The following is a 19922-nucleotide window of genomic DNA, read 5'->3' on the forward strand; positions in this document are numbered from 1 at the left end:
CAATATGCTGCCTCTGGGAAACATCTCAGCTCTAGAGACAAACATAAGCTCAGAGTGAAGGGATGGAAGACAATACTCCAAGCTAATGGTAAACAAAAGAAAGCAGGTGTTTCCATACTTACAAAGTAGACTTCAAGATAAAACTGATAAAGACAGACATAGAGGGGCAGTATAAAATAATAAAAGGGACTCTCCACCAAGAAGACATAAGGCTTATAAAAATGTATGCACCCAACACAGGAGCACCAAAGCACACAAAGTAACTATTAACAAATCTAAAAGGAGATATCAACAACATCACAAAAATGGTGGGAGACCTCAACACCTCACTTACATCAATGGATAGATCATCCAGACAAAAAGTCAACAAGGAGATAGTGGACTTAAATGAAAAGCAAGACCAGATGAACTTAGTAGATATATAGAGAGCACTCCATCCAAAAACATCAGAATGTACATTCTTCTCAAGCACCCATGGAACATTCTCAAGAATAGACCATATACTTGGAAACAAGGTAAACCTCAATAAATTTAAGAAGATTGAAATCATATCTACTATCTTCTCCAACCACATTGCTGTGAAACTAGAAATCAACTACAAGAAAAAAGCTGGAAAAGGAACAAAAAAGTGGAGACTAAACAAGATGCTACTGAACAACCAGTGGGTCGCTGAAGAAATAAAGGGAGAGACGAGAAAATTTTTGAAGACAAATGAGAATGAAACACACCATACCAACTCTTACGGAATGCAGCAAAAGCAGTCCTAAGATGGTAATTTATAGCAATACAGACCCATGTCAAAAACAGACAAATCTCAAATAAACAACCTTAAACTACTCTTACAGAATTAGGAAAAAAAGAACAAACAAAGCCCAAACTCAGGAGAAGGAGGGAAATAATAAAAATTAGAGCAGAAATGAATGAAATTGAAACAAAAAATACTGTAAATAGGATGAACAAAACAAGGAGCTGGTTCTTTGAGAAGATAAACAAAATTGACAAACCCTTAGCTAGACTCACTAAAAAAAGAGAGAAGCCTCAAATAAATAAAATTAGAAATGAAAGAGGAGAAATTACAAAATATGCCACAGAGATACAAAAGATTATAAGAGAATATTATGAAAAACTACATGGACAATCTAGAAGAAATGTATAAATTATTAGACTTTCACAACCTCCCAAAACTGAATCAAGAAGAAATAGAGAATCTGAATAGACCAGTCACAAGTAAGGAGATTGAAACAGTAATAAAAAAACCTCCACAAAAATAAAAGTCCAGGACCAAACAGCTTCTCTGGAGAATTCTACCAAACACTTAAAGACAGTTTATTACCTATTCTTAAACCATTCCAAAAAATTGTAGATGATGGAAATATTCCTAACACATTCTGTGAGGCCAGCATCACCCTGATCCCAAAGCCAGACAAGGACAACACAAAGAAGGAAACCTACAGGCCAATATCGCTGATGAACATAGATGCAAAAATCCTCAACAAAATACTGGCAAACTGAATACAGCAATACATTAAAAAGATCATACACCATGATCAAGTAGGATTCATACCAGGGACACAGGGATGGTTCAACATGTGCAAATCAATCAATGTGATATACCATATTAAAAAAAGGGGGAAAAAGAACCACATGTTCATCTCCATAGGTGCAGAGAAAGCATTTGACAAGATCCAACACTTGTTCATGAGAAAAGCTCTCAATAAAATGGGTATAGAAGGGAAATATCTCAACATAATAAAGGCCATATATAACAAACACACTGCTAATGTCATACTCTATTGGGAAAAACTGAAAACCACCCCACTGAGAGCAGGAAGAAGACAAGGGCGCCCACTCTCACCATTCTTATTCAACATAGTACTAGAGATTTTGGCCAGAGCAATTAGGCAGGAAAAAGAAATAGGAATCCAAACAGGCACTGAAGAAGTGAAACTCTGCCTGTTTGCAGATGACATGATTTTATATATAGAAAACCCTAAAGAATCCATTGGAAAACTATTAGAAATAATCCACAACTACAGCAAAGTTGCAGAAAACAAAATCAACTTACAAAAATCAGTGGCATTTCGGGGCTGGCCCCGTGGCCGAGTGGTTAAGTTCGCGTGCTCCGCTGCAGGCGGCCCAGTGTTTCGTTGGTTCGAATCCTGGGCGTGGACATGACACTGCTCATCAAACCATGCTGAGGCAGCGTCCCACATGCCACAACTAGATGGACACACAACGAAGAATATACAACTATGTACCGGGGGCTTTGGGGAGAAAAAGGAAAAAATAAAATCTTTAAAAAAAAAATCAGTGGCATTTCTGTACTCTAATATGAACTAATAGAACAAGAACTCAAGAGTAAAACCCCATTTACAATCACAACAAAGAGAATAAAATATCTAGGAATAAATTTAACCACGGAGGTGAAAGACCTATACAAGGAAAGCTATAAGTCATTACTGAAAGAAATCGAGAATGACTTAAAGAAAAGGAAAGATATTTGATGTACATGTATTGGAAGAATAAACATAGTTAAAATGTCCATTTTACCTAAAGAAATATATAGATTCAATGCAATCTCAATCAGAATCCCAATGACATTCTTCACAGAAATAGAACAGAGAATCTTAAACTTCTTATGGGGAAACAAAAGTCCCAGAATAGCCAAAGGAATCCTGAGAAACAAGAACAAAGCTGCTGGCATTGCAATCCTTGACTTCAAAACATATTACAAAGCTATAGTTATCAAAACAGCATGGTACTGGTACAAATGGAACAGAATTGAAAGCCCGGAAATAAAACCACTCATCTGTGGACAGCTAATCTTCTACAAAGGAGCCCGAAACATATAATGGAGAAAGGAAAGCCTTTTCAGTAAATGGTGCTAGGAAAACTGGACAGCCATATGCAAAAGAATGAAAGTAGACCACTATCTTTCTCCATACACAAAAATAGACTCAAAATGGATCAAAGACTTGAAGGTAAGACATGAAACCATAAAGCTTCTGGAAGAAAATATAGCCAATACACTTTTTGACATGAGCCTTAAAAGGATCTTTTCAAATATGATGTCCACTCAGAGAAGGGATACAAAAGAAAAAAATAAATGAGTGGGACTTCATCAGACTAAAGAACTTCTGGAAGGCAAAGGAAACCATGATCAAAATGAAAAAACAACCCACCAACTGGAAGAAAGTCATATATATCTGATAAGGGGTTAATCTCCATAATATATAAAGAACACAACTAAACTACAAAAAAAAAACAAACCCAATCAAAAAGTGGGCAGAGGATCTGAACAGACATTTTTCCAAAGAAGATATACAGATAGCCAATAGGCACATGAATTGATGTTCAACATCACTAATCATCAGGGAGATGCAAATCAAAACTACACTTAGATATCATCTTATGTCTGTTAGAATGGCTATACTCAGCAAGACAAAAAATAATAAATGTTGGAGAGGTTGTGGAGAAAAGGGAACCCTCATCCACTGCTGGCGGGAATGCAAACTGGTGCAGCCACTTTTGAAAACAGTATGGAGATTTCTCTAAAAATTAAAAATAGAATTAGCATATGATCCAGGTATACCATTCCTGGGTATTTACCCAAAGAACTTGCAACCAACAATACAAAGAGACTTATGCACCCCCATGTTCATTTCAGCATTATTCACAATAGCCAAGACGTGGAAGCAAACCAAGTACCCAGCGACTGATGATCAGATAAAAATGTGGTATATATATATATATATATATATATATATATATATATATATATACAGTGGAATATGACTCAGCCATAAAAAAGACATAATTGCCCCATTTGCAGTCACATGGATGGAGCTTGAGGGCATCATGTTAAGCGAAATAAGCCAGACAGAGAAAGACAAACACTCTATGATTTCACTCATATGTGGAATATAAACAAACTTATGGACAAAGAGAACAATTTAGTGGTTACCAGGAGGAAAGGGGGGGGCAGGGAGGGCACAAGGGGTGCCGGGGCACATTTATATGGTGTTTGACAAATATTGATGTATCATTGGATTTTCAAAATGTTATAAACTATTTGGACCACAATAAAAAAATTTAAAAATCTGTCATAAATTTCCTTCTATTCATATACACAGACAACAAATTTTACAAAGTGAAAATTTCAGATACAGGTGATTTTGAAAAGTTTCCCTCCTGCTGAATAAATATATTCTAGCCATATTTCTTTTCTAATAAATAAAAATGATTTTTAACGAGTGGATAGCATTCTACAATATTGATGAACTAAAATTCATTTTTTAAACTTTTTATTTATTTACGTGAGGTAGCAAAGATAGTACAAAGAGGTCTTATCTACGCTCACCCAATTTTTCCCAACAATAAATCTTAAGCAACTATTGTACCACATCAAAACTGGGAACCTGACATTAGTACAAGGTATGCGTATAGTCCTATGACATTTTATCAAGTAGGTTCATGTAACTACCACAATGAGGATACAGAATTACCACAAAGATCTCCCTAGAGCTACTCATTTACAGTCAAACTCACCCTCACCTCTCTCAGCATTGACATCACTTTACCTTCCTTCAATTATAATAAGGTTCTATATATTATATAATTTTAAATATTCCTTCTACCTACATTGATGCCTACATTGGACAGTGTTATAATTTTTGTGGCAACAGTCAAATGTAACATAGAAAACTCAAGAGGAGAAGGAAAGCTTTTTGTATTTACCTATGTTTTTACTATCCATTGTTCTTTTTTCCTGATATTCCAAGATGTTTTCTTTTATTATTTCCTTTCTGTGTAAAGAACTTCCTTTAGCCATTCTTTTAGGGTAGGTCTGCTGGCAGCAATTCTCTTAGTTTTTCTTCACCAGAGAATGTCTCAATTTCCCCTTAATTCTTGAAGGATATTTTTTCTGGGTTTAGAATTCTGTGTTGACAGTTCTTTTTCAGCACTTGAAGTATGTCTGTTATTTCCTTCTAGCCTCCTATGGTTTCTGATGAGAAATCTGTTGCCACTCAAATTGTTTTTGCCCTATAAGTAAGATTGTTCCTCTCTTGCTGCTTTCAAGATTTTATTCTTTGTCTTTAGTTTTCAGAAGCTTGACTATGATGTGCATTGGCATGAATTTCTTTGGGTTCATCATGTTTGGGTTACACTCAGCTTCTTGAATTTATAGGCTTAAGTTTTTTTTTTCAAATTTGGGAAATTTTCAGCCATTATTTCTTCAGGTACTTTTTTCAGTCTCACTATGTCTCCTCTGCTTCTGAGACCACAATTTCATAAATGTTAGACCTTTTGCTATAGGCTGATAGGTCCTTGAGACTCTCCTCTTTTTTTCCTCCAGTGTACTTTCTCTCTATTGTTAAGCTTGGGTAATTTCTATAATTCTAGCTTCAAGTTCTATTATTCTTTCTTCTGTCCTCTCCATTCTGCTGCTGAGTCCATCTATTGAGTTTTTTTGATTTCTGTTCTTATATTTTTGGAAGTAACATCTCTGCTTGCTGCTTCCTTGTATCTTTTCTTTCTTTTCCAAGACTGTCTATTTTTTTCACTTGTTGCAAGTGTTTTTGTAATTGCTCATGGAAACATTTTTATGATGGCTTCTTTAAAATCCTTGTCAGTTAATTCTAAGATCTGTGTCATGTCACTGTTGGTATCTGTTAATTGTCTTTTTTCACTTACTTTGAGATTTCCCTGGTTCTTAAATGACAAGTGATTTTTTAAAATTGAATCCTGGACATATTGGAGAGTATGTTATAAGACCCTGGTTCTTATTCAAATGTTCTGTTTTGGCTGGCTTTCTATGACACTGCTCCGGCAGGGGATGAAGGGTAGGGGACACTCCTTACAGCAAGCTGAGAGTAGGAATCCAGGTTTCCCATTGAGCCTCCACTGACACTAGAGGGGTATTGAGACTCCATGTTCCTATGTGGGTGGGAGTTCCAGTTTCCACTAGGCCTCTACTGATACCTGGCTTGGAGTGGAGGGACTGGGTACCTTTTTACTGTTCTCCATGTAGTTTCCACTGATGCCACAGTAAGGTTATTTGGCTTCTTTATTGCTGGATGATGAAAGTCCTGACTCTTCACTACACCTTCTCTGACACCTCCTCAGTAGACAGGGGAAAGAGTGTCTCCTTACTTCTGGTAGGGATGGAAGTCCAGGCTCCCTACTCAGCCTATGCTGGTGGGAATAGAGCTTCAGTTTTCCTGTGGTGGTTGGCTGGAGTAGACAATTATTGCCTAAAGTTTCCTATCTTTCTAGGCTACCCCTTTCCTGGTCTATTGGCTAAAGAGGTTTTCTTGGGACTTCTTTTGCCTGTGATGGTGGGTACATTTGAGTTTCTGGCTTTTTCCAGCACCTAGTCTGAAATATTTGAAACAAAAAGAAAATCCAAGGAACTCATTGCTATACTGGTCCTTGAGTCCAAAGGTCCCTACTTGGTCTACCTTTTTCTTTCCATATTTCAGAGTCTTCATATGTTTGTTTTATATATAACGTCTAGGGTTTTTTTTTTTTTTTTGCTGTGTTTAGTAAGAGAAAAGAATAAAAGTGCCCCATAATTTATTTTGTTAGCTTTTCTTGATGGACATTCCAGATGTTTCCAACTTTTCAATGTAACAAATGACTCTTCAAAGAATGTTCTTGCAGAAATCTTTGCATATGTGCCTGATATTTGTTTTGGGAAGGTTTTTGGAAGGGAGATTCTGGATCTAAAGTTATCCTGTGTTTCAGGCTTTTAACATATGTCTTCAAATTATGCTGTAGTAAAGACAAAAGATGTCCCACCAATAAGTGGAGGCTATAGTAATTAAAGGGCAGGGACAGTTGTCTCTTTGGCCCACTTCCAGTAATTGAAAATAAAACCACATGATCTACCTATAGAAGAATCCTTACCTTCCTCTTCCCCAGAGTGGGCAGATGGTTTACAAATAGTTGAGATTACAAATGGAAGTGAATGTATTCAGCTTACCCCAAAATTAGGTCAAGTCTTTCAAAGTATTAGCCTCAAATGAGGGAAATAGATGTATCTATGATTCACCCCATTGTAAATTTATGGTCTTATCTATAACAATATTAGCTATTATTTGCAGAGCTTTTCTGTGTGCAAGGCACAGTTCTACCAATTCAAAATAGTCTTTTCATCCTGACAATAACCCCAAGAGGTCAGAGCTGTCATTACTCCCATTTTGTGTAAGAAAACTGAAGCATGCAAAGATTTAGTAATGTGGCATGAGCCCACAGCTTGTTGGTAGAAGAGACAGGCACAGACCTACGCAAGCTGTCTCCTGAGTCTGTCCTTTTAGCCACAGAACCAATAAGATGTCACTGCCATCAGCTTAGCTCCTATGGTAGGATTAGGGTGCACATTCTAAAGAAGGATGAACAACAGAAATAGAATATATGATATTTATTGATCAATATCCAGTGCATTGTGCCAAGTTGATGAACATAAATGGTTAGCACTTGCCTCCAAGTGTTAACTTACCTGGAGTAAAATCTTGGCTCTGCTACTTACTCTCTGAACTTGGCAGACCTATTGTCTCTGTGCCTGTACAATATTACAACCAGGATATTGACATTGACACAGTCAAGATGTAAAACATTTCCATCATGAGGATCCCTCTTGTTGGTACTTTATAGACACACATATTACCTTCCCACTCTCCACCTCCTCCTTAACCAGTGGCAACCATTAATCTGTCCTCCATTTCTTTAATTTTGTTATTTCAAGAATTTTATATAAATGAGATCATACAGCATGTAACCTTTTTTTTTTAAAGGTTGGCACCTGAGCTAACATCTGTTGACAATCTTCTTTTTCTTTTTCTTCTTCTCCCCAAAGCCTGACAGTACATAGCTATAGGTTATAGTTGTAGGTCCTTCTGGTTGTGCTATGTGGGACACTGCCTCAGCATTGTTTGATGAGTGGTGCCATGTCTGCACCCAGGATCCAAAATGGTAAAACGCTGGGCCAAGGAAATGGAGCATGTGAACTTAACCACTTGGTCACGGGGCCCACCCCAGCAAGTAACCTTTTGAGACTGGCTTTTTCCACTCAACATAATTCTCTCGAGCTTCATCCAGATTGTTTTGAGGTATCAATGGTCCATTCATTATTTTTTATCACTCAGTAGTATTCCATAGTATGAATGTACCATAATTCATTTAACCATTCACCCAGTGAAGGACATCTGGGTTGTTTCCAGTTTAAGGCTATTATGAATAAGGGTGTTACAAACAATAGTATATATATTTGTGTGTGAGTGTAAATTTGTATTTTTCTCAGGAAAATGCTCAGGAGTGTAATTTCTGGTTGTATGATAGTTGCACGTTTAATTTTAAATGAAACTTACAAATTGTTTTTCCAGAGTGGCTGTACCATTTCACATTCCCACCAGCAATGTGTGAGCGACCGTTTCCCCCCATTCTTACTACCATTTGATGTTGAGGGCTTATTTTTCTCAAAACATGCAGGAAGGATCAGGAGAGTTGAAATTCAGTAGGTGGATTATATTCCTGACCCAAGCAGTAATTACTTGGGCAAGTTATTCAATTTTTCTTGGTCTCATATTCATTATCTACAACATAGGGAGAAGAGTGCACTCTCCTCATAGGAGAGTTTTGAGGCTTGTGTGTCTCATAGATAAAGCCCAGTGACTGGGATAAGATAAGGGCAACAAGTACTTGCTATTGCTACTAAGGCTTCTGTGCTGCCACTGCTCCTGGCCCTGAGGTCCCTGTTGGTGTTGGTGCTGAACTGTTGTGTGTGACTTGCTCTTTGATCTTTAGGTGGAAAAAGAGCTTTTAAAAAATCGGTTACTAGTTTTGGCAATCCCCTGAATGTTAAAAGTGAAAAATAAATACAAATATGCATAAATCCAATCCCTTTGAACACATGTTGTTACAATAAAGTAATGAATAGTATATAATTATTTCTAGGTCTCCTCTATGGATAATAGGCAATCTTTTGGGTTTCGATGAAATGAGATTTGACCTATTACATGTTCCAAGAAGATGCATAGTGATTAATCCCTCCTCAGCATGAATGTTTAAAAACTAGAATGTACTTAGGTCAAACTTTTGAAGAGAAATCTAGGCAAATTTTCCAGTGTTACTATGAAACATATTTGAGAAGTAAATAAGGAAAAGTTTTTGAGTCTACAGAGAGTAGGTTTTGCCATTTATGAGCATTGGGCAGGTCACATTACTGAGCCCTGCTTCCTTTTCTGGGACATGAGCATAACATACTTCCCTTGCAAAGAGGTGATGTGAACTAAATGAGATGCAGCATGGGTGAGTTCCTGCCACAGAATTGGTGCTCGGTAAAAGCTCATTCTCTTTCCCGCTTCTGTCACAGGAAGTGAAGCAACCTTTTGTTTCCCTGAGAATGTCCCATTCTCACCTTTAAGGACTCAGGGAGGCTCTTCCACAAGGATTTTTTTAGCATCTGCAGCATCTGTGGACTCTGCAAGTGGAGCATCTTGGCAGGTACTTTCACCTAGAGAGAGGACCAAGAAACAGTCAGGAATGAGAAGATGCTGAATCAATAGGAACTGTATCCTCACACCTTTACCTGAACCTTGGAAGATAGCAGGTGAGAAAGATCTGTCCACTTCTAAAATAACTGCCTTGGAGAGGAAGAGAAAGTATGGTCACTCTAGATTTCCAGCCTTACTCTGAAAGACAGGAGTTTGGAGGAGCATCAAGAAAGTTCTGAGGAGACCATCTCATAGAAGACACCAAGAAAAAAAGAGTAGCAGGTTCTATGCTAATGTCTAATCCCAAGGCCTTTTTTTTTTAAAGATTGGCACCTGGGCTAACAACTGTTGCCAATCTTTTTTTTTTTCTGCTTTATCGCCCCAAACCCCCCGCCCCCATACACAGTTGTATATCCTAGTTGCACGTCATTCTAGTTGTGGGATGTAGGACGCCGCCTCGACGTGGCCTGATGAGCGGTGCCATGTCCGCGCCCAGGATCCGAACCCTCGGCCGCCGCAGTGGAGGGCGCGAACTTAACCACTTGGCCACGGAGCCGGCCCCCCAAGACATTTTTAAGTGTCTTTTATTGATGTCACTCTCACTGAAGTCCTCACCAATTCCAAAGAAGGATGAGAATGGGCAGAGAGAACATGGTTCTCTTTCTGAAAATTTTCACTTTACTTTTCACACTACCCTGAATTTCAGTCTTTAGAGACACATTTATTTTAACAAACGTATTATTAAAATATACAAATGCATCTTTTGAGATTGTTACTGCCAGTGTTTATCCCAATGCCACCACTAACAAAATGTGTAACTTCCAAAAAGTTATCTAATCTCTTTGTACCTTGGTTTCCTCATTAGTAAATCTGAATGAAAACAGACCCTACCTAGAAAATTGTGGTGAGGATTAAATGAGTTAATACATAGTAAGTGCATAGAAGAGTTTCTAGTGTATAATAACTCAAAAATGTTATTTTTATTGTTGTTATTAATATTTTTAGCGGTAGTTATTCAAATCAGCCCATTGGGTTTTTCTTCTGTTTTGAGGGAATGGGATGTAACTTTAACCTAGATCACAATGTGAATGACTTCAGTGTGAATGGTACCCTGAGAATAATACTGTACTTATGTTATAGTTATGTTGTGAGAATTAAATGAGGTCATCCAGGCACTGGCACCAAGTGAATGAAAAAGTGCATGTAAAACTCTTAGCAGAGTGCCTGGCACAAAATAGTACTAATATGTCGTTATTATTATCATTCCTTGAAGGAAGCAGGAAAAAGATTATTTTATGTATCAGCCCTTTAGCGCTGACGCATTTTGGCTTCCCAGATCTATTCATTTTAGAAATACATGTCTTTTGGGAAGATCAGTTAAGATAAAGACTTGAGGAGATGGAACCCGTGTTGGATTCTTTCAAAGAGAAAATGTTTCTGGTTCCAAAGATCTCATTTACTTTTTGGAACCTGCTGCTTGAACAGGCTTGAGATTGCTTGAACAAGTGAATATTTTCAACTATTCCATGTGCATGTGTCCTGACTCACACCCCGAGTTGCTTGTCTGTCCTTTGGGGATAACAACAGACCTTTTATCCCCCTAAAGTCTCTTGTGCAGAGGAGTCTTTGCCAGCATTATTATAGATGTGGTTGCATCTTTTTTAGAAAAATTTATTGCTGAATAATTTGAATAGGCAGAATTAAAAGCATATAAACTGTATAATTTTATGGATTTGACACATGTGTATGCCCAGGAAACCATCATCATGCTTAAGATATAGAACATTTCCTTCATCCTCGGTGTTTCTTGATTTCCCTTTATAGTTATTTGCTTCCCACTGCTATATGTCTATTATGATAATACCACTGTTTTCATTACTGTGGCTTTACAGTAAGTCTTGAAATGTGATAGTGTGAGTCTTATCAATTTTTTTACATGCTTTTTGCTTAGGTTGTTTGCATTTCTATGTAAATTTTGTAATAGCTTGTGAATTTCTTTTAAAAAGCTTCTGAAATTTATATTGAGATTGCAGTGAATCTGCAGTTCAATTGGGTGAGAAGTAATATCTGAATAATATTGAATACTCCAATGCATGAATATGATGTAACTCTCTATGTTTTCTTTAAATTAAAAAAAGAATTCTTTAAATGTTTAGCAAAATGTTTTTAGTTTTTTGGTTTATTGTACTTGAATATCTTTTATTAAATTTATCCTCATTTATTTAATTTTTTGAATGCTATTATAAATAAATAAATGCAAATTATTTTATATTTTGAGCTTTTAAAAAATATTTGTTGCTTGTTAATGGAAATATCCATTTTTCTATATTGTTCTATGTACTGTGAACTACTGAATTAACTTATTTGTTCTAGTAGGTATTGTTTTTTGAATACTACTTAAAATTTTCTATGTATATGATCAAGCATGTTTTTTGCAAATAAAAAGAATTATACTCCTTCCTTCTGTATGACTTTTATTTCCTTTTCTTGTCTTATTGCACTGCCTAGAAACTGCAGGGAAATGTTGTATATGGGGGATTAGATGGGCTTCCCTGCTTTGTTCTCGATCTTAGGGAAAAACATCTATTCTCTCACCTAAGTATAACAGTAGCTGTTGATTTTTCATAGATGGGCTTTGCCAAGGTAAGGAAGTTCCTTTATATTTCTAGCTTGCTAAGAGTTTTTTTTTTTAAATCATAAATCAATGTTGAAATTTGTCAAATACTTTTCATACATCTATTAGGATGATTATATGATATTTCTCTTTTCTTGCTGATATGTTGAATTATAATTATTTATTTTTGAATGCTAAATTAACCTTATATCATTAGGATAAATCCCACTTGATCAAGAGGTATTATTCTTGTTACATATTGTTGTATCAACTTCTATTATTTTGTTAAGGATTTTTGTACTTATGTTTATAAGGGATATTAGTCTGTACTTTTCAAGTAAAATCTTTATCTGGTTTTGAAATAATAAAAGTTATAGACACAAAATATGAATTAAGAAAGCATTTCCTCCTCATTTTCTTAAGAAGTTTGTTCAGAATTAATACTGTTTCTTCCTCAAATATTTGTGTTTTTTTTTTAAAGATTGGCACCTGAGCTAACAACTGTTGCCAATCTTTTTTTTTTTTCTGCTTTATCTCCCCAGGTCCCCCCTGGTACATAGTTGTATATCTTAGTTGCAGGTCCTTCTAGTTGTGGTACATGTGATGCTGCCTCAACGTGGCCTGACGAGTGGTGCCATGTCCGCACCCAGGATCCGAACCAGCGAAACCCTGGGCCGCCATGTGTGAACTTAACCACTCGGACACGGGGCTGGCCCCCTCAAATATTTGTTGATTTCAACAGTGAAGCCATCTAGGACTGGGAAACATTTTTACTTACAATTGCATTTCTCTGTAGAAATGATTCTAACTACAAATTCAATTTCTTTAGTAAATATATATCTTTTCAGAGGTTTTTTTGGACAACATCTGGCTATTTGGATCTCTGGAGGGATTTGTCCATTTCGTCTAAGCTGTCAAATTTATGGCACAAACTTGTCCCTGGTATTTCTGGCCCCCTTAACATCTGTGGAATCTATAGTAGTGTCTCCTCTTTAGTGCTATGTATATTTCAGCCCAGATAATTCTTTGTTGTGGGAGGCAATTCTTTGCATTGCAGAAAATATAGTAACATCCCTGACCTCTACCCACTAGCCACCAGTATAACATTTAGCCTCAGTTATGAAAAACAAAAGTATCACCAGACATTTATTACATATACCCGAGAGTCTCAAGATGGTGGAAGTTTAATATTCCTAGAGGCAAATGTAACCTTTTATCCAGAGGTATCCTTTAAGAATGTGACAAGAGAACAGGAAGAAAAAGGAGTTTGATGCCAAATTCCTGGGGTTATAACGTTATTATAATACCTGAAAACCACATGATGTGAGATTTCTCTACATTCAGGCATGCACACATACACACAGTGAAAAATAAATATAACAACAACAACAAAACTTAGTACCCAGGCTAATAAGGTATACTGGAACCTGAGGAGCCTATAGAACACTAAACAAGAATACTAAACCCTCAACAGGAGCTTTCAGCACTGGCAATGGGCAAAATCCACAAAAAAAGGAACTTCATACCCAGCCTTTCCCTTACTTGGAATGTTTTCAAAGGGGAACAATTCAAACAAAGAAAATGAGTTCTAAAGAATGGTTTTATAAAGCAACATTAACAAATAGAAACAACAAGACACAATTTCTATGTCTTTCACTAAGATAAGGTTACATAAATTATGATCTCTTAGAACGTTGCAACTCTAAGGAACATAACATAATAAATACGATACACACACACACACACAGATACGTGAGAGAGTATTAAAATGAAAAGAGAAAATGTAGAACATAAAACAACACATAGTTTTTTATTAGAATATGTAAAGCTGTGCTTGTGCATATTCAATATGTAACATATATGAGAATTGTAAGGATATAGAAAGATGAATTTAGAAGGGAAAACGAAATATCAAAAACTATTTTATGGTCATAGCATTATAGGTAAAATCTTTTAAATTAACTTTCTTTTTCATATGATTTAAACTAACAGTAAATCTGGCCTGCATTCTAGTCTGTATTCTTCTGCCTATTTCTTCTCTAAACTTGAACAGAGTACTACTTCACTTTCCTGGTTAGTATTTATACGAGGAACAAGCTGCCTCCTTTGGAATGTTTCCTAAAGGAGTAAAGAGAATAATGTCTGCATATTATCTCTATACAGTAGGTGCTAGATAAATGTTACTTGGATCAGCATTCTTCCTTGAAAATGTTATTACCTCTTCGTTCACCCACCAGCTTCCAAAATCCCTCCATGTCATTTATCTGTTCCAAATGGAAGCCTGAGTTAGTGCAGCCAAGAACTTTTCCCACAGTACATCTGCTGTCTGCATAGCAGGTGCAGATGTGTTATTTCTCAAATGGAATAGACTTCCTTTTCGCCGGTATAAGTATCAATAAATAAGCTCAGTACTTTCTATCTAAAGCCAACAAAAAACATTTGGGAGAAAAAGGACGTTAGAAAGCAGTGATTCTCTCCAGTGAGATGAGTCCTCACCTTGAAAATTGTCTCCACGCAGAGGGGTCACCCAGAACAAATGAGAAGCAACAGACTTTTCCAGAATATGAAATTCCTTTATCCTGGCATGCAAATGTGTTTTGGTAAATTTTTCACAGAAATTGCTAAACTGAATGTCTTAATGTGGACCCTGCCCTTTTAAACCTGGGATGTGGAGGTGGAAAGATTCTGTTAGCTGGCACGGGATCCAGAGGCATTCACTCCCTCCCACCACCCGGGTCCAATGTTTAGGGAGCTGGTTATGCAAGTTTGGGCGTGTAATTGTATGTCAGGGTTGGATCCTTATGCTACTGTTTATAAGTTGGTGTCTTCGGCCAGTTATCTATTCTCTCAGTGCTTCAGTTTCCTCATCTATAGGTAGGGTGAATAATACTATCTACTATTACTCTTTTTTTATCTTTTAAATTAAATGGGCTAACATTTATGAAATGCTTAGGCAAGTGCCTGACAAATATAAAATGTACATTAACATTTCTTAAATGAAACAAACAAACAAAACCCAAAACAAAACTACCTTAATATATTGCATGAAATACTTTTCCCCTATGGTTTTAGATCCAGCCCCTTTTGATATGATCATGCTAATCATGAAGAGACACAATGAAGAGAAGAATGTCAAAAACAGACATGTTGCCCTACTACACAGTCTTACACAGTCCAGATAACTGTGTGTGATTTTCCAATGAATATCTTCATCGAATTCCTCATTTATGTTGGCTTAAGGTGGCCATTCTTAACTAGTTCATTGTATGTAAGTGGATATGTTCAAATTACAATGTTAGATAAGACATTGCATTAATTTGGGGTTCTTGGTGTTCAAGAAAAACAAATTCATGTTAAAACATTATCAAAATGTAGCCAGACATCTTAGCATGCATAATCTATCTTGAAAATAGAGATAAAAGTATTGAGGTGAATTACCTCCATCTTATTAGGGCACTAATCTAGAGAGGTAGACACAGTTTCCTGTTATAAAAGCGTAGGAAGCAAGGTGGAATTATATTTATTTTAAATACGGATTGTTCTAACTCACCTTTGGTGTTAACCCAACGTGTTTTCAATAGCACAGATTCCCACCAGTTGGCCAAAGAAAATCCAAGATTGTTCCATTACCCTTAAGTCTGTGAGTTAACATAACATAAACTAGTTTAATATGGCTACATAGCTTGAAGTGTGTTAGTTAGTATGGTAACAGATATGAAGTACAAGGCTAGATGACCACCTTGAGCTGTACGATTCCAATTCTCAGCAGGTGTCTCATCAGACACCTGATGGCAAGTACACTCCAGGTGTACTTGATACTTTCAGACTCTTTGAAAAGACACACAGTCTACTGAAGGAGTTGGGAGAGACTCTGGAATGGCCTAACTAAGATTTCCAGTCCTGGTTTGGCAGAAAATAACCTGATTCCCTCATAGGATAAAAAGCCGGGAGTCTCTCATGAGGTGTGGTTAAGTTTACTAATGCTGTAGGTTTTCCATATCTGGGTTTTGACATGAAAAATAGTTCCTTATTCTTGGGAATATTTGTATGTCTATCTTTGCAGCACACGGATGTTTTCTTCTTGTATGTATTGTCCAAAAAGAGTATCACTATTGGTAAGATGAATGTGACACAGTTTGGTACAATACTCACTTTTTTCTATGTCTCAGAATTTTGAAACTTTTATCATTTTCTTAAGAATAACTCAACGTTTCAAATGTCTGAGCCTTTGGGATTTGATTTATAGTATTACCACAAAGGAAATACCTCTGAACATTGATAAAGGGCTAGTATGGCCGAGGGTTGGAGTGATTCATATGATTAGATTGAGTGATAATCTTTGATAAGTTTTATCATATTTGGTCAACTATTATCAATAGGACTTTACAAAAGTATAGTTCCAGCAAATAATCCATGAATGTTCATCAATAGCATTTTTCTAACCATTCTAAAGATTAATTGCTGACCAGGATATCATTGTTCAAAGTTCAATTTAGTAGCATCAATTGAATGTATGTCCACTATTTGTGGGTTTTTTTTCGTCCAGGAGCTGCCTTATGTAGAAATTCTTTAAGTTGACTGCGCTAGCAGTAGCTTGAAAGAAGTAAATTATAAAGTTAGGGTGGGATTGTCCTTAGAACTTAAACAAGTTATTACTAACAGTTAAGGCAAATATTTTATGGAAAATCAGAATTGTATAACCTTAAACTGGAAAACGTTAGTACAAACAAAACAGTAAAGGATAAAAACATGTGAAAGAGAATGAGACTGTTAGGAGTTTGAGCCATCTAAGAGAATCTTGTTTCCGTGGTCTTCAGTGGAAGCTCATTGGTTTATGTGGCTTTCTGGTTTTTGTCTTTGTTTTGTTTGTTTTGAGGCAGTCAACTTCTCCGGACTGTCTGCTTTCAGAAGTTCCCTGGAAAACTGCCTTAAGACTTTTAATGGGTATAATTTTCTAAGTCTCATCATCTGATGAGTGCTTGTAAACTTACAGCTGTGTTGGCCATCAGAAATACCTGATAGAGTCCCTTCCAGCAAGAGCCCGGGACAGTCTTTCTCAGTTTTATTTTCCAGAATCATCTGCTTTTAGATCATACAGGAATTGATCATGTGGTTGATAAGGAAAAGTAACCTGTCTCTATTGAAGATAGCACAGACGGTATAGGACTAGTCTTTTTCAATATTTATCTAGATCAAATTGCAAAATATTGGAATCAAGTGTTTATGGAGCTATTCCTTGTGACATAAGCCTATCGGTGAACAGATTATACTCATAGAAAATGAGATATAATGGGACAGTACTCAGCAATAAAGTTAATCTCTAGGTGATTCTTTTTTATGCATGTAACAGAAAATATCACAATTATAGTTATCTAAAGTCATAATTGCTCTATTTCTCTTTCAGCGGATGCAAATTCATACACAAGTTGAACTTGATACTTCTCTTTCCCTGTTAATTCTTTAGTCATTCCTGGTTTTCTTTTTATCTTTGAGTTTGAGAGTTCCTATTGACATTTTTTAAAAAAAAGCAAAATTACTGTTTCATGCCCCTGATGTTTTGGGGGATGGAATAGGACATGTTACAAGATGTAAACAATAGTTTGCCATCTTTCTGTGAGGTCCTCCACTCTTCCAAGGGTCTTACTTCTTGTCCCCAGTACCCCTCCTAACTGCCTTGCACTCTAGAGATCCTCATACTTGCAAAATGCTTAGCAGAAGCAGGATGGAATCAAAGGTCAATGAGCCAAGCTCTGAGTAATCTAGCTCTGATAAATAATAGCCCTGAGTTGGGTTTGCTCCAACTTGTGTATCTGTTTACTCTGGGTTAATCCTGCCTTTTGCACTTTTCTAGCAGACATTTCACACAAGTGTTATAGGTGGTGGTTTCTTACAGTTTCATTTCTCCATAGTCCTGATCCTTTCCACTCTCCAGTTTACAGGAATTTCCTCAATACATCTGGAGCATTAATAAATTCTTTCTTCTCTTCCTTGGATCTTATTGATGCTAATTCAATCATCCAATAAGGCTTAGGCAAATGATAAGATAACTAGGCTCCATCTGCAATCTTGAGCTAATTCTCTTACTTGCATTGATGCAGTCCTTTTCATATCCATTTCTAAAAGTGCATGTATTTTTATCTGCATTTTTAAAATGGGAAACCAAAATCTACAATGTTGATGTGACTTGCCCAATATTATTCACCCAGTAACTGAGCCATACCTGGAATTCAGACACACTCTTGACCTCTAGTCCCATGTTTTTACGACATCACCCAGGGTACTAGATTTAGGCATGCTAAAACAAAATCCTGTAGTTATATAACATGTAGCTGTTATAAAGCACTTTTACATATGCTGTGTTATCTTTTCCTCATGAAAGCCCTTGATATAGCATTATTATTTACCCTAGACAGGAAATCTTGCAATAAAAACTAACAAGAAAGTTACCAGAGGCAATTGAGCAATGCTAGGTGGACTCACGGTCTAGAGACTTCAAGTCTCTAGATGGGCATAGATGTAAATCCTGACATATTTTGGATATTTCTCTACCACCTACTCCCAACAATAAGGCAATCAGCATGCTGAAATGATACCCAAATAAACTCACCAAAGGCTTGAAAGTCTTGCTTCCCATAAAATATCTTCAACTTTAAGCACACTGGACTGTTCTTTTCAAAGCACTCCCTTGGATCTTCAGCATCCATGAGCCTCATATTATGAGCAACTTGACTGTGAGCCACAGCTCAAGGAAGGCTAAGAAATATTAAAGATGTGAGAGGAACTTGGAGGGAAATAAAAAGTGAATGCCTTGGGTGAATGGCCTGAGCCTTTTCTAAAGCAACTAAATTAACTATAGATCAATGTACTCCTCTCCAATTCTAGAAGAAGAATTGGAATAATCAGAGAATCCATTCCATATTTTTTACATTTTAGTAATGATAACAACTATAGGTAACATTTGTTGAATATTTATTGTAGACCAGACACTATGCACTGTACTTTCTGTGATTTATCTCATTTAATCATTATAACTGTTCAGTGTAGTAGCTAGGGCTATTCATCTCATTTCACATATGAAAATCTTAAGCCACAGACATCTTGATCACTAATATTATTTTCATTTCAGTAAAAGTAACTAAGACCTCTTGAAAAAATTATTGATTCTATGTTTCCTAAAGACAGATATAAAGTAAATTTGAGCTGTTTTATTTGTCAGAAGGAAGAAAGCTTTCAAACATCAATGAGGCCATGTCCAAAGAATTTAAGGGTCAACAGAATGGGGGATTCTAAGGCCAAAGTTGTAATAATGGCGAGCTATAACTGTAGTTGGACTACATTGAATCTATGAAAAGCCGTAAGTCCATAATGACACAGAAAAATACTCAAAGAAAATTAACATAAAGTCTCAAAAAAGACACTGTGATATTATAGACTTATTTAATAGATCATTGAAAAATGTGAAAATTGATTAATCCTATCTACAAAAAAGGTATTTTCTTTCCTCTTTGAACCTTTAGTTTGTAAAAATTACAAACCTACAGAAAAATTGCAACAATAATATGTTAAACACAAACATAATCTTCATCTACAGTTACCATTTATGGTTTTCCACATTTGTTTTATACACACATTTAAATTCTTTTGTAGGTTCCAGACATTTTGAAAATTTGCCTCAAATATTTCAGCATTTACCATGGAAGCACAGGGATGTTCTCGTGCATAACCACAATACAATGATCAAATTCATAAAATTTAACTTTCCTCTAGAACTGGGAACTAACACATAGACCATATACAATGTTTGCCAATTATAG

General features: G+C 36.3%; 1 protein-coding gene across 3 annotated transcripts in view; it reads right to left on the minus strand.

Annotated features, from left to right (window-relative positions):
- LOC106825142 (glycine N-phenylacetyltransferase-like) overlaps positions 1-14730 on the minus strand; it is a 37803-nt gene extending 23073 nt beyond the window's left edge. For 2 of the 3 annotated variants that reach the window (XM_070487828.1, XM_070487829.1), the window contains exons 1-2: positions 14605-14656; positions 9419-9514 (exon numbers count right to left, since the gene is read on the minus strand). Coding sequence is in view for 1 of the 3 variants with exons in the window: in XM_014831770.3 (XP_014687256.1) it covers positions 9419-9496 (78 nt within the window). In the remaining 2 variants the exon portion in view is untranslated. Of the gene's footprint in view, positions 1-9418; positions 9515-14604 lie in introns of all 3 variants that reach the window. The other variant, XM_014831770.3, reaches the window with a different exon arrangement.
- Positions 14731-19922: the final 5192 nt, after the last annotated feature.

The sequence above is a fragment of the Equus asinus genome, chromosome 17 (assembly GCF_041296235.1).
Source record: "Equus asinus isolate D_3611 breed Donkey chromosome 17, EquAss-T2T_v2, whole genome shotgun sequence".
Taxonomy (NCBI): Eukaryota; Metazoa; Chordata; class Mammalia; order Perissodactyla; family Equidae; genus Equus; species Equus asinus.